At 37.9% G+C, this 16,537-nt stretch overlaps 1 protein-coding gene across 1 annotated transcript in view; it reads right to left on the reverse strand.

Moving 5' to 3' along the window:
• Window positions 1–5,671: 5,671 nt before the first annotated feature.
• The window catches only part of LOC100467389 (vesicle-associated membrane protein 714-like), a 30,393-nt gene continuing 19,527 nt past the window's right edge, over window positions 5,672–16,537 (reverse strand). Inside the window, exon 7 of the mRNA XM_034670937.1 lies at window positions 5,672–5,810. Within this exon, the coding sequence (XP_034526828.1) occupies window positions 5,673–5,810 (138 nt within the window). The 3' untranslated portion in view covers window position 5,672. The remainder of the gene's footprint in view (window positions 5,811–16,537) is intronic.

The following is a 16,537-nucleotide window of genomic DNA, read 5'->3' on the forward strand; positions in this document are numbered from 1 at the left end:
ACTTCTTTTAAAAGGTGAGGCTTCATAGGAATTAGATCCTAAGTAAGAGCAAGGTGTTCTTTGTTAATAGCAGTTCAAATCCGTTACTTTAGTGGTCACACGAGAGGAGATCTTTAAAGTCTTCAGAGAAAGTACAGATAGATACGCATTAATTCATTAAACAATGATAAGGTTATTGGATTTTTAAAATTCTGTTTTGAGAAACTTAAGCACTTAATAGGAAGATCGTTTACTTCAAGGTTAATTGGTATACATTTTATTTTGTAATTGGATAGGCTATATTCTGTTTGCATTTTCGAATTTGAATGCAAGGTTACTTTTCTGGATCTTTTATTTCTCTCAAAAATAAAATATTGGAAGAAACTTAAGAGGTCTGTTAATGTCAGTACCTAAAAGTGACATTTAACATGTTATGGAAGCTATGCTTTGAATAAGTACTCAAGAAAAGGAATTCTATGATTGCCCTTTTTTTGGTTGTATGTATGGCCTTGGATTACACAGGAATTAATCACATTTTTAGAAGACACTTTGCAGTCTCACTGATGAACCCTTTAAAAAAAGTTGGAAGATGGCTCTTTATTACAGTGTAGTTAAGAAGTTGACTAAGGCAATAAAGCCTTAAAATGCTCAGAAATTTGTTGTACACTGCTTCTACAGTCATTGATATAAAGCATGCTATTATTAGTCAATTAGTTTTATTTATTAAGACCTATCGGCATGTCTTTTTTTAGTACCTGGTTGACTTGATTTTAAACTAACATGATGTTCTCTGTACCACTTACCATTTTCAAGACCTTCCCCAGCAATTCTGTTAGAACCAAGTGTTAACATTTCTAGAAGCCTATTTTTAGTCTTCATACTAGGTTTATAGTGGGCTTTAGTGGGGTTTTAATTCGCACTAAATTTTCTTTTCTGGAAGATTACTTATGTTCAAATTATAATGTAGTGCTTTTGTCTTACAATTAAACTCTTACAGCACTCATGCATTTTTTGCACTGTCTTTTTGTTTTTTCTTTTTTTTTTTTTTAATTTAAGCTTTCCCCTCTTGGATGAATACCTTGAAATAACAGGCCTTATTTTCTTAGTTGAAAAGGTAAGACAACTGTCATGTTTAAAATGTCATAACGATGTTAGATGATGGGATTCTTTCGAAAGTTAGATTAGGCATAATGGTCAAATAGTGTTTTAACTTGAAGAGTCACTGAATTTAATGGAAGGAAAAGGTAATTTCAAGATTTTTCCGGAATGTTCATGACGAAGAATAGGAAGATTTTATACGGAGATGTTCAGTCTCTGGCCTCTACTGGGTTTGTTGTCAAATGTGGTGAGGCCAGTGAAAGTGCTGGTAGGCATCTATTTATGCAAACTTGTCAAGTTTGCAGAGGATGGCAAATTGTATTAGATGTGTAAAGTAGCACTAATGTTAGCCAGGGTACTCATACTCAGTGTAAATACAGAGGAAGCCTAACATAACATTTGTTTCACTATTCCATTTCCTATGTATCCCTTGAGAACTTTTTGAGGAATGTGGGTCAAATCCTCTTGCTGGCCCGCCAAAAGAGAGGTTGCCATTATGACAGGTCATGGTGTGGTGCTGGGCAGGTCTGCTCTGCCACAAATGACCTGTCTATATCCAGCTTGTGATTTGCCTTTTTTCCCTAAAAATCAGGCCAAATAATGGGTTTTGTTCTTTTAATCTCTGCTGTGATTTTATAATGAGATAATATGAATTGTTAAAACAAGTTAACATACTCCTTTTTCAGATTTATTAAAATGTGTGAGACATTTTATCTCGCAGACTTAGAACGATTTCTAGTTTAATACATTCAGTGGAATAGATTATTTCAAATGAATGTTTCTGAGGTTCAGCTCTGTCATTTGCCCTGTGATGTTGGGCAAATAAAATTTAACTTCTCCAAGCATCAGTCTTTTCAGCCAACCTCTTGTTTTCCTCAGGTATGGGTATTAGATGAAGGGATGTGAAAGTGCTTATGGGTTAGTGGTTGTCAACTTTATTGTGAGATTAAGCACACACTTCGAGCCCATATCCACCCGGCGGGGGTGGAGCCCAGGCATTTGTATTACTTAGGGAAATCTGAGAGTTGAAAACCAAAACTTCATATTTATTGCTATGACTGTTTAAGAGCTACGGAAGTCACGCGTAAGAAAAGGTATCAAGTGTTAATGCCTATATGTGTTGGGCGATCTGAACATGAGGAGTATAATATGGCCGGGCTTGGGATAGACACAGCTGTCCACCATGATGGGATGAGTGCCCTTTTTAAAGTTTGCCTGGGCATCTGCTAGGACTCCCCACTTTTACTTATGTAACTCTTCTGGGCTTCCCTGATTATGAACCTTCGGGAGATTTGGTGTAGAAGTCCCTTGAGTTAGGTAAGTATTTTGAAAGGAGCAGAAAGTAGGCTAAAACAGTCTGGATTACAGAATAGCGTGACGTTAGAGAGGTAAGAAAGTCACATAAGCATTTTTGTGGAAAAGGGGGAAGAATACGTAGCTGAGTTTTGAGATTTAAAATGTCAGGTGTTTGCATGATATCCAAGTTGGTGTATCCAATAGAGAGTTGGAAAACGGTTTGGAATTCAGAAGAGGTTACTTGCTGGAGAAGGCAATGTCAGGGGAGTAAATACAAGCACCGTAGAGTGGGAAATGCAGAGAAACACAGGCTGAGCTCTGTTGCAGGCCATTTGATGAATGAGTGCATGTTGGACTCCATGGCCTAGTCCGCCTGCACCCCCACAGCAAGCGGTGTGTTCCATTTGTTGATCCTGTTTCCTCCTACTAGCCCAGTGCAATCAGACAAATGACACTGCTTGACCTTCAGTTTTCTTATTTGTAAAATGGAAATAATCGTCCCTACCTCAGGGTTGTTGTGAAGATTAAATAAGAATCTTTAAAGTACTTAAACGGCTGCTGGTGCATAGTAAGTGCTCAATCCGTAACTGTTACTGTTGACTGCCTTTACCTATTGAGATAAATTCAATTTCTAGTAAAAGATTCAATTACTATCCCACTTACAACCCATGAAATCTTCCTCAGTGACTGGAGCTGGTGTTGATCATTATCTTTCTTGAATTTATTCTCTGCCACGCAATGTACCACTTGAGTAGACGTTGTTTTAATGTGTTTATGATTTTTATTGGTCTTGCCACCTCAACTGGAATGTAAGCTTTCTTTGGGATTACGTCCGTTTCTTATACTTTATATATATAGTCACTAATTTCTCAAACATCAGTTGTCCTTATCAATATGGTGACTTAACAATAAATCCTAATGTTTTAGAACTGTTGCGGTGCAGAGTAGGAGCTGAACGATATTTGAATGCAGAAATAAAAGTCTAAGATTGCCTTAATATTTGTCTGTTTCTACTCGGTTATTTTCTGACAAATGCAGCAAAAATAGCAGGTAACACTCCTTGTTAAGCAAGTGCTTTTCTTCTTCCTCTTTTTTTTTTTTTTAAAGATTTTATTTATTTATTTGACAGAGATAGAGACAGCCAGCGAGAGAGGGAAACACAAGCAGGGGGAGTGGGAGAGGAAGAAGCAGGCTCCTAGCAGAGGAGCCATGTGGGGCTCGATCCCACAATGCCGGGATCACGCCCTGAGCTGAAGGCAGACGCTTAACCGCTCTGCCACCCAGGCGCCCTTCTTCTTCCTAACTCTTAAACGCTAAGACTGCATAGGAAAACAGGCGTTACGTGGAACTTACTGCCTGGAACCAGGGTGATAGCCTGTGGTACTGCGAGTGAAGAGGAGCTTGTCACATGTTCTTCATTTTTAAGCTCCTGGGTGTTGGCATCCTAATATGTAAAGTTGGGGAGGGGGTAGATTAGGTGATCTTTAAGTCCATGTCTTCTAGCAATAAATATGCTAGTACTCACTGGCAATCGGGAAACATATATATATTTTAAAGATTTTATGTAGGTATGAGAGAGCACGCATGACCCGGGGTGGGGTGGGGGGAGCAGATGGAGAGGGAGAAGCAGGCTCCCTAAACTCGGGGCTTGATCCTGGGACCCTGAGATCATGACCTGAGCCAAAAGCAGACACTTAACTGAGTGAGCCACCCAGGCGCCCCACAAATACATTGTTTTATACATAATTATAAATTACAGAAATGTTAGGGGACACATTATATAGGCCTCAAAAATAACAGCAGCAAAACACATGGCAATTCTTCCTCTCACAATATTCCTCTTCAAATTCCTGTCTCCCCACCCTCCCCAAAACAACCAACCGGCAAAAAGCAAAATACTCATGTGTCTGGTGTCTTATCTGGCCCACAATTAACTTAAGGTGTCAAATAGTATACTTTGAATTAAAGGTATGGGTTTCAGGGGCGCCTGGGTGGCTCAGTCGTTGAGCGTCTGCCTTTGGCTCAGGGCGTGATCCCAGAGTGCTGGGATCGAACCCCACATCAGGCTCCTCTGCTGGGAGCCTGCTTCTTCCTCTCCCACTCCCCCTGCTTGTATTCCCTCTCTCGCTGGCTGTCTCTCTCTCCGTCAAATAAATAAAATCTTAAAAAAAAATAAAATGCTGATATTTGATCATTATCGGAATTAAAATGAGTTATCTAGCAGACAGGAAGCCCTGTTCTTTTATTCTTCCCTGTGGATCACTAAATAATTTCTATTTTTTTTATTTTTATTTTTTAAAAAGATTTTGAGAGAAGAGAGAGGGCACGAGAGGGGGTGGGGGGCAGAGGGAAAAGGAGAAGCAGAGCCTGATATGGGGCTTGATCCCAGGACCCCAAGACCATGACCTGAGCTGAATGCAGATGCTTAACCAACTGAGCCACCCAGGCACCTCACTAAATGATTATTAAAACCAACTTTAGAATTCCAAGTTCCCACTTAGGAAATAGAACTCATGAAGCCTTGTTAACTATAAAGTGGAGTTGGATGCTTTGGTTATTAGAAATCTTAGCGATTTGAGGTTATTGGATGAAGGATATCATGTAGGGGAAAAAAAAGGCCGTTAAGGTGGTAAAATAGGACCTGTGGTTTATTAGGGAAATAATACAGCTTCCTAATTAAAATTTTTTACACAAGGAAATGTCTAGTATTAAGCAATGGTTTGAGTTGTCATTTCAAATGAAAGAATATGTAGAAGAGGTGAATGTCTATTTCTGGACTGTGTACTCATGTAGACTCCTATTTCTAAGGGAATGATAAGTTCACAGTCATTTTTCTTCTAAGGGGTAAGATAACAGATTTAATCAATGCTACAAATGCAATCATTTTTTCCTATTAAGTAATAGTTAACACTTAGATAGCACTTACTATGTGGTATTCTTATTAGCTCCATTTTACCGATGAGGAGACAGGGGCACAGGTTAAATAACTTGTCCAAAGTCACCTAGATGGTATGTGGCTGAGGCGAGTTAAACTTCAGCGGTCTGATTCCACAGTTTGAACTCGTAATCTTAACAAAGGGAAGAGAGGCTGGGGAAGTAGCTGGAACAGTGGGAAAAAACAAATGGGATTACAGAAATGGAAGAGGTACGGGGACATACTGAAGGGACGGGGAACAACATCCAACCCCCTCTTCCTCCAGTCTCCCATTACCAGAGAGTGCTTTCGTAATTGTTGGTTGTGGAATTCTGTTTACACACAACTGTTTATTGATAACTGCTGGGCATGGGGAGAGAAAGGATCAGGTTGGTATTACGTTTGTACTTAAAAGAATGATGATGATCAAAAGGAGAACTACCACAGTGATGACTACGATCTTTCGGCAGTGTTTCCACCATATCCTCCTAAGAATCTTTCTTGTTTTTTGGGATTCTTTGGCCTGAAATAAAAATAAACACAAATGTAATGTTTTCTTTCTGTATGTGGATTAATGGGCACACGTCAATACTTATCAGAGCTGTCTAAACAGATTTAGCTTGATTTTTATCAATCCCAGAGTCTCAATAAGTCTGAACAGCTTTTACAATATGATGCACCAAGATTATGGGTGCCTTCCTTATTGTGTTCAGCAGTACTTTATTAGCTTTATTAACTCCATGACTTGATCAAGTTACTAACTCTTTGAACTTCAGTTTCCTCATCTTCATTTTATGATTTTACTTAAGTCCCTCAAAACCCTATTTAAAATTGCTACCCCCCATGGGGGGCCGGGGTAGCTCAGTTGGTTAAGTAGACGATTCTTGATTCTAGCTCAGGTCACGATCTCAGGGTCATGAGACGGAGCCCCACATTGGGCTCTGTGCTCAGCGTGGAGTCTGCTTGAGATTCTCCTGCTCCTTCTCCCTCTGACCCTCCCTGCCCACTTACTCTCTCTCAAAAAATTAATTTAAAAAATTACTACCCCCATCTCCATCCCAGAAAAATAATATTCCCCTTCAATACATTATTTTTCTCTAAATAATTTTCTTATCTCTTATCTAGCATTATGTAAAAAAAATTTTTTTAAGAGAGGGAGAGAGAATCTTAAGCAGGCTCTGCTCTCAGCATGGAGCCTGACATGGGACTCAATCCCACAACCCTACGATCATGACCTGAACTGAAATCAAGAGTTGGATGCTTGGGGCGCCTGGGTGGCACAGCGGTTAAGCGTCTGCCTTCGGCTCAGGGAGTGATCCCGGTGTTATGGGATCGAGCCCCACATCAGGCTCCTCCGCTATGAGCCTGCTTCTTCCTCTCCCACTCCCCCTGCTTGTGTTCCTCTCTCACTGGCTGTCTCTATCTCTGTCGAATAAATAAATAAAATCTTTTAAAAAAAAAAGAGTTGGATGCTTAACCAACTGAGTCACCCAGGTGCCCCACATTATGTAAATTTTACTTATTGTTTGTTGAGAATGTAAGCTCCATAAAGGCAGGGGTTTTGGTATGTTCCACTCACTGCTATATTGCCAACAGTACATAACAAAGAACATTCTTCTATTTTTCTTTAGCACCTGTATATTGCTATTGAGAAATGTGCTGCTATTCTAATTGCCAAGCCTTTGTTTTCTCTCTCTCTCTCTGAAAACATTCAAAATCTGTCTTTCTTTTTGATGTTCTTTAATTTCAGGATTAAATGCCCTGCCATGGTCCTCGTTTTGTTCATTCAATCTGGGAACTCATGTTACTTCTAGGAATGTTTCTTGTATTTCTCTGATTTTCTCTCCTTTGACTCCTTCATGTTCTTTTTCTGAAACTCCTGTTATTCATATGTTGGATCTCTTAGATTCACCGTCTTCCTTATCTTTGCTCTCTCTCTTTTTGCTCTCCTTTCTGAGACAATATCTCAACTCTATATTAAAATAATTCCACTGAATTTTAAATTTTTACTATTGTTTTAATTTCCAAAAATCTCTTTTGTTCTATGAATAAGCTTTCATATAGCTTTTTATTCTTGTTTCAGGGATGAGTTACCTTATGTTATTCTCTATAGACAGATAGAGGTTAGGGAATGGCCACCATATTCAAAATATAGATATTCAGGATAAGATTGTTGACTTAATCCATCTGGTTTTAATATGCTGGCCACTCTGGCCTCAACTGCACATGGTGTCCTTGTTCAGAGCCTCTCTGATGTATTGTCTTTAGATAATAACATTTATTATCCTTTGTCAAGGATAAGGAGAGGAAGCAATGTGGCTGTAAAGAGTAGGGAAAGGGCTCTACAGGTAACATGTTCCTTTTAGAGACTTTATACCCAGTCTCTTCTTCCTAGACTTTTACTGCATGTCTACTTTTACAAGTACCATGTATCTCCAATTTCTGATCCTTTCCAAGGTTCTGTGGCCCAGATCAATTAGCATTTTAATGTCTTCTGCTACAAACATACGTTTTGAGTTTTCTACTCTATTGAGGCTAACAAATACAATCCATTTTCTAGTTTCCAAAATTATTGACATTTCTTACCTGTTGTCTTTTCTCTTGTTTTTTTTTTTTTTTAAAGACTTATTTATTTTATCTTAGAGATTGGAGAGAGATGGGGAAAGAATCCCAAGCAGACTCCCTGTAGAGTGTGGAGTCTGTTGCAGGGCTCAATCCCACCACCCTGAGACCATGACCCGAGCCGAAAATCAAGAGAAGCTTAATTGACTGAGCCACTCAGGTGCTCCTCTCTTGTTTTTTATCCTAGTGTTTTATACATTAAAATCCCTAATTATTGCTTTACCTATCATTTTATTGGAGTTTTGAGAGTATACCAAGATAAATGTACCTGTTTAATCTGCCAAATTATAGTCCATGACCCACATTTACCTGTAGGCTGACTGAGAGAAAGCTTATTGGCCTAGTTTTTATTAAAAAGCCAATTCTTCTTTCTAAGGACATTCAGTAGAGTCTTTTACATAAAGACCAAGGGAAAAGAGAGAGGGAACTAATTTTTGCTAGGCAAAAAATAGAGGTTTTAGTGTGAAGATTATGTGCTATCTGTGTGAAAATATTGTGAGAAAAACAAATACTTCAGTCAAATATATTTTATTGTGCTGCTCTATTCAGCTGGCTTCAAAGAGGAAGTCATTTTTTCTTCGTGTAATTGTGTATGCTTAAAAGTGAGATTTGTTTAGAAAGTAAGGCAATAGGGGCGCCTGGTTGGCACAGCGGTTAAGCGTCTGCCTTCGGCTCAGGGCGTGATCCCGGCATTATGGGATCGAGCCCCACATTCGGGCTCCTCTGCTGGAAGCCTGCTTCTTCCTCTCCCACTCCCCCTGCTTGTGTTCCCTCTCTTACTGGCTGTCTCTATCTCTGTCAAATAAATAAATAAAATCTTAAAAAAAAAAAAGGTAAGGCAATAAAGTGAAATAAAATCTCTTAAAAAATTTTTTTGCCATATTTTCATGGTATTTAGATGTTGCCACTTCCCCCATATGAAAGACGTATAATCTGGGGCACCTGGGTGGCTCAGATGGTTGAGTGTCTGCCTTCGGCTCATGTCATCACCTCCAGGTCCTAGGATCGAGTCTTGTGTTGGGCTCCCTGCTGGGTGGGGAGTCTGCTTCTCCCTCTGCCTCTCCCCCTGCTTATGCTTTGTTTTTCTCTCTCTCAAATGAATAAATAAAATATGTTTTTTAAAAAACACAATTTAACAAAAAATTAATAGATCTAGCAATATGGTGGATTAGGTAACCCCATAATCCTCCTGCCACTATTACTACTCAGAAGTGCTAGATAAAATATAACAGGCAAACTTAAATTCATAACTGAATTTGGAAGAAAGTAAGAGTAAGGCCTGGTGCAGGAACCTAGAAAAGCAGTGAAAAATTGCACTTATGGTGCAGCTTCTCTGTATTTGGGGGGGGGGGTGAAGATGTTGGCTTCTGTCATCCAGGGCTTGGGGTTCCACTGCTCATAGGCATAGCAGGCTAAGCTCTGGGCTCACATGAGGAGAGCAATGGAACTATACTGAATTTTCATCCTTCCTGTTAACTAAACTCAAAACTTTGGAGTCTTCCTTAACTCTTTCTTACTACACATTCAGTCTGTCAGTGACTCTGATTTGCTCCACCTTCAAAGTATATCCAGAATCCAACCACTTCTCCCCACTTGTACTGCAGTAAATATTCATTTAATGTTACCTATACCTTTACGACTTTCTCTGCTTTTTAATTTTTTGCTGAAACTCAGACTTTTCCTCTGAGGTAATTTTCCAACTACCAAAAAACTTCCTTTAGAATTTTCTTTAGTGCAGATGGGACAAAGATAGCCAACTATCCACTGAAGACTTGCATTCCCCTTCCACAATGTAGAATTGTTGCTGGCAAGAGACTCTCCAATCTCAGGCCACATTTCTCAGGCTCCTCAGCCCACCCTATGCTGTGTCCCTCTCTGCCTCTTGCATTTATGCAAAGCTCTAAGACTAATTCTTACCAATCGGTTGTGAGTAGAGGTGATGGGTATCACTTTGGGACTGAAGTGGATATAAGCAAATGTGCTTCCTCTACTCCCTGTTTAACCATCTGCCACCTGAAATTGAAAGACTCTGAAGTCCGAGGCAATGACAGAGTCACAAAATGGAAAAAGCTTGAGTTCCTGGATTACCATGTGAAAGTATGCCCACTGAAAACCTGTCTTAGACTGTTATACAACCAAGAAATAAACCTCTATTTAGTTAAAACACTGAAAACTGAGGTATGTTGGTACAGCTAGTGTTTCTCTAATGCAATTGGTGGTAGGATGAGATGTTATTATAAGAATCTAAAACATGTGGCATTGGTTTAACTATCAGGGTAGGTAAACCTGTGAAGAAACTGCTGTTAGGGGCTGGAAAGATAAAGACCTATGCTCTTCAGAATAAAATATTTGATAGTTTTACTATCTCCTGTGACAACTTGGAAGGTAAACAAATTGCCTATTGAGTCTCACTTTGGCAGAAAATATTGGAAAACAGAATGGTAGTGGTGTGAGTTCTCATTACTGGGTGCATTTATCAAGGTACCAAATGGTGATCTGCAAGAAGAAATGAAAAAGGAATAGAGAGGGTGCCAAAATGTGGAACACTGAAACATTGGATAAGCTGATGGTTTTTTTTTTTTTTTTTGGTCCGAACTGTAGGAAATAAGATTGAAAACGTGTTTAATGACAAATGCCCATTAAGATTCTGCCCTTCCTCGATAACAACCCCCCCAACCTATTAAAAAATGGGCAAAGGACTTGAATAGACTTTCTTCAAAGAAGATCTATAAATGGCCAGTAAGCATGTGAAAAGATGCTCAACATCATTAAGGAAATTAGTCATTAAGGAAACGCAAATTAAAACGAGATGCTAATCAAAAAAGAAAATGAGATACTAGTTCATACCCAGTAGGAGGGCTATCACAAAAATAAATAAATAAATAAAGGAGGGGCCCCTGGGTGGTGCAGTCCTTAGGCGTCTGCTTTGGCTCAGGGCATGATCCCAGCGTTATGGGATCGAGCCCAACATCAGGCTCCTCCGCTAGGAGCCTGCTTCTTCCTCTCCTGCTCCCCCTGCTTGTGTTCCCTCTCTTGCTGACTGTCTCTATCTCTGTCAAATAAATAAATAAAAATCTTTAAAAAAAATAAATAAAGGAAAAGAGCAAGTGTTGGAGAGGATGTGGAGCATTGGAACCCTCTTACACTACTGGTGGGTACCCTCTTACATTACTAGGTTCAACACTGTGGAAAAGAGTTTGGAAGTTACCTCAAAAAGTTAAACACCATATGACCTAGCAATTCCATTCCTATGTATACACACAGAGGAATTGAAAAGAAGTTTTCAGAAAAAAGTTTGTACACGAATGTTCAGGACAGCATTACTCACAATAGCCAAAAGGCAGAAATAACCCAAATGTCCACCAACTGATGATGAATGGATAAACAAGTGGAGGTAAACCCATACAATGGAATATTATTCAGTCACAAAAAGGAATGAATTACAGATGCATGTTATAGCATGGATGAAGCTGAAAAACATCATGCTAAATGAAAGAAGCCAGACACAAAAGATCATAGATTGTATGATTCCATTTATATGAGATGGCCAGAATAGGTAAATCCATAGAGATAGAAAGCAAATTAGTGGTTCCTAAGGACTGGGGAATAATTGATTAATGGGTATGATGTTTCATTTTGGGGGATGAAAATGTTTTGGAACTAGGAAGGTGTTGGGTATACAAACATTGTGAATGTAAAAATGCCACTGAATTATATACTTTAAAATACTAATTTTACCCCAATTAGGAAAAAAAAGATTCTGGGGTGCTGGAGTGGCTTGTCGGTTAAGCAACTGCCTTTGGGTCAGGTCATGATCCCCGAGTCCTGCGATCGAGCCCCGCATCAGGCTCCCTGCTCAGCGGGGAGTCTGCTTCTCCCTCTGCTCCTCCCCCAGCTCCTTCTCTCTCTCACTCTCTCAAATAAGGAAATAAAAAAAATAATAATAAAAAAAGTAAAAAGATCCTGCCCTGCGGTAGAGATCAGATTAAGGGTATATAAGCTACCTATCCAAGCCTTATGACCTCAAGGTAGTTGTCTTTACATTGAGAGGGAGGCACGAAGGCAAGGAAGCAAAGAAATAACCAGGTTTCAGAATATTGTCCAGAAAAGAACTTTACATTTGGCTACAGGCATTGGAAAGAACTAGAAGCAAAAGGATTAGAAATCATCAGGTTTTGAACAGAATTATAAATAAACCAAAATCCGGTTCTTTGAAAAGACAAAAAAAAAACCCCACTTGATTAAAAAAGTAAGAGAGTTTAGGAATGAGGAAATTAAACCAACCATAGGCACAGGATAGACTATAAAAATTATATAAGAATACAACCTCACACTGCAAATAGTATACAGCTTTTATACATTGCTAGAGTCAATCTTTTGAGGAAACAAAGGTAAAATTATAAAACTGAATCCTACAACACACACAAATATTTAATGTGCAATTTATCATATTAACACTTTTAAGAAGAAAAATCATTATCTCAACGTAAAAATTGCATTTGATACAATTCAACCCCCTTTCAAGATAAAATTTCTTAGCAAATGAAGAATAGAAAGGGAGTTGTATAACTTGTTAAAAAGTATCAAAATCTGAATGCAAATTTAATACTTAATTGGGAAGCATTAGAAATAATCATTTTAAATTGGGAACAAAACAAGTATTTCAAATATCACCATTTCTATTCAACATTTTCCTGGCATTACCAGCTAACAGTAAGACAAGCAAAATTTAAAAAAAAATTAAAAAAAACATAAACAAAAGAGGGGAACCTAGCTGGCTCAGTTGGTAAAGCATATGATTCTTGATCTTGGGGTTGTGAGTTCAAGGACCATGTTGAGTATAGAGATTACTTAAAAATAAAATCTTAAAAAAAAAGAAATACATATTGGAAAGGATGAAAAAATAGTCATTATGTATATATGATAAAATTTCAATGTAGAAAATGCAAAAAAATCCATAGATAAACAATTTTACCATGAAAAGGTTCACTAAGATTTAGGATACAAAATTGGGATGCAAAAATTGATTGTGTTTCTATTAACCAAAAAAAAAGCTTTTGAAAGAGACCTAGAAAAATGAAGAGACATAGCATGTTCAGAGATGGGAAAACAATATTTTAAAGATGTCAATCCTCCCCATATTAATGTAATTCCAACCAACATTCCAACAATTTGTATGTGTGTGTGTGTGTGTAACCTGAGATGTAGATTCTAAACTTCATGGAAAGAGAAAGAAAGACTCAAAATTTTCCGAAAGTAGAAAGTATCTTGCACTGTAAGATATTAAGACTTCTTATAAAATCACAGTAACTAAAACAGTATAGTACTGGTCCAAGGATAAAGAAATAGACCAGTAGAAAAGAATACGCATATATAAGTTAAAAGAATGAAAACATGATATATGGGGGCGCCTGGGTGGCACAGCGGTTAAGCGTCTGCCTTCGGCTCAGGGCATGATCCCGGCGTTATGGCATCGAGCCCCACATCAGGCTCTTCATCTATGAGCCTGCTTCTTCCTCCCCCATTCCCCCTGCTTGTGTTCCCTCTCTCTCTGGCTGTCTCTATCTCTATCGAATAAATAAATAAAATCTTTAAAAAAAAAACATGATATATGATAGGGTTGGCTTTACAAACCAAATGGGAAAGGCTGAGCTGTTCAATAAATGGTGTTTGGGCAAACTGGTTTTTTGAAAAGAAAAAAATAAAATTTTGATCACTATCTCATACTACATGCAAAAATAAAATTCCAGATTTTTAAAGATCCGTGTTTAAGGGGCACCTGGGTAGCTCAGTCAGTTAAGTGTCTGACTGTGGCTCAGGTCATGATCCCAGGTCTTGGGATGGAGCGCCACATCGGGCTCCCTGCTCAGCGGGGAGCCTGCTTCTCCCTGCTCCTGCCCTCTCTTGCTATTTCTGTTGCTATCTCTGTCTCTCTCAAATAAATAAATAAAATCTTTTAAAAAAATCCACGTTTAAGAAGCAGAATTTAAAACTTTGAGGAAACAATATGAGTATTCTTTATAACCTGGGGAAATGAAGGAGTTTTTTTTTTTAACATATTTTTATTCCCTTATTTATTATCTATTTGAACATTTGGCAACTATTTTTTTTTTTTTTTTTTTTTTTAGAGAGAGAGAGAGAGAGCGCTTGCATGCCAGTTGGGTGGGGGGCAAAGGGAGAGGGAAAGAGAGAAAACTTAAGTAGGCTCCAAGCCCAGCACAGAGTCTGACGTGGGGTTCGATCTCATCATCCTGAGATCATGACCTCAGCTGAAATCAAGAGTCAGATGCTTAGCCAACTGAGCCACCCAGGCACCCATATTATTTAGTTTTAACTGAACTAAAAAGTAGACATGTGGCTTAAAAATTATACCAACTAAGGGGTGCCTGGCTGGCTTAGTCAGAAGAACGTGGAATGCTTCTCAGGGTCCTGAGTTTGAGCCCCACGTTGAGTGTAGAGATTACTTAAATAGATAAATAAACTTAAAATTATACCAATAAGGCAGGCAAACATGAACAACAAAAACATGGCAAAGAGGATATATTTTTGCTTCTAGTTTGAGTACTCCATCTGCATATTTAGAGATAAATAGTGATTATAATCAGATTTGACTTTTAATCAAAATTACTATCATTAAAATACATTATTATTATTATTTTTCTTAATCAGAGAGGAACAGCTTTCATCTTCTTAAAAAACCAAATCATCTAATATTTTATTTCATCTTCATCCCATTCTTTTATTTCTATTTTTCTGTGTGCTTTATTAAAACGTTATTATAGAAGAATATATAATTTAGATACATATATTTAAATGCATTCTCAGGAATATTTTACAAGTACGTATGCATGATCAAAAAACTTTACAGATCATTGTCTTAGAAATAGTTTTGCAGGGGCACCTGGGGGCTCAGTCAGTGTCTGACTTCTGCCGACTCAGTCATGATCTTGGGGTCTCTAAGATCCAGCACGGTCAGGCCCCGCCATCAGCAACCAATCTGCTTGTCCTTCCCTCGGCCCCTCCCCTGTGTGCACGTGGTCTCCCTCTCTCTCAAATAAATAAATAAAATCTAAAAAAAAAAAAGTTTTGCAAAAGTTTGCCAAGAGACATGAATAAGAGTGTTCAAGGCAGTATTGCTCATGATAAAGTTGGAATCTACATTAATGTTTATTAAAAGGAGTGAAGATAAGTACACTGTGTTTATTTAAATAGTAATGATATGCTGTCAGAAATTACATTGATAAATTAGAGCTAAGTGTGTCCAAATGAATATATTTCATTAACATAATGTTGAACTAAAAACTCAGGTTTTAATTCATTATATGTATATTATACTGTCACACATATAAAGTTAAAAATGCAAACCAAGAGTGTAGATACATAGGTTCCTATAGATACATATCAGACAAATAGAAGCATGCATACAAATGAGTCATATCAAATTCATGAGAGTGGTTCTTCTGGTGTGGGAGTGGAATGGGCTTCGGAAAGGTACACAGAGACTTTAATCATATGTCTAATTTATTTCTTTTAAAAACAAAGGCTCCTATCAAAGATGACAAAATATTAGGTTGGATAAAGTAAGCTGATGATTACAAGGGCATTAGATGCATTATTCTTAAAAGTTTTTCATATGCTTGAAATTAATTTTAATAATAAAATAGTTTTGATCCCCAACTATGGCCTCTGATCATGTGGTATTTAAATATTATGACAGGCTTCCTTTTCTTAAAAAAAATATTTATTTAAGTAATCTCTACACCCAATGTGGGGCTCAAACTCATGACCCTGAGATCAAGTGACATATGCTCTTCTGACTGAGCCAGCCAGGTGCCCCTACACATGCTTCCTAATACAACAGAATGAGTTAATATTGATTATGTAATTTTATAACTGCCATTTTAAAATTCTTTGTAAGAATGTAATGTCAGTTCTCCACTCTTTGGCTGTTACACTTTATCCATCTATTGCGATACTTAATCCACACTTAATATTGCAGTTACGTTTATATAAATCTGTCTTCTGCAGTAGATTAAGCTGTGGCAAATATCTTATATTCTTTTATTCCTGAAGATGACCAACATATTGTTTTGTATATACTAGGCCCCTGAAGAACACTTTTTAGTGAATATTGAATGAATCTAAATGGCTTGGACAGTATTATCTGGGCTCTTGTGTTAGAACTTTCATAAAATACAAATGCAATCTTAGATAATGATTTACTTTATTGATTCTCCTTTGTAGATTATATAAACTGATGTGACCTTATCTTTTTTCTGCTATAAAATGATGTAGAGGATTGCTTTGCTCAAATAAATAGTATTAATTTAAATAAGGCTGAGGGCTTGTTTGCTAGGGTTGTAGGTAACTATTCATCATCATGTTCTTAATTCTTCATATAGAGCCTGGCAGACAGTAGATCCTCAAAAGATATTTGTTGAAGAAATCAATCAATAAAAGTTGCAGGGTTGGCAGAGATGAGAGAGTGATAAACTCAGTCTGGGCAATGAGGAGATGACTCTTGAGTTGAGTTTTGATGAGTGAGTAGAAGTTTTCTAGGGCAAGGAAAAAGAGAGGGAACAGCATGTGTAAAGGTGTGAAATAACGCAATACGTATTTTGGAAACCT

Source organism: Ailuropoda melanoleuca, chromosome 11 (genome assembly GCF_002007445.2).
Source record: "Ailuropoda melanoleuca isolate Jingjing chromosome 11, ASM200744v2, whole genome shotgun sequence".
Classification (NCBI taxonomy): domain Eukaryota; kingdom Metazoa; phylum Chordata; class Mammalia; order Carnivora; family Ursidae; genus Ailuropoda; species Ailuropoda melanoleuca.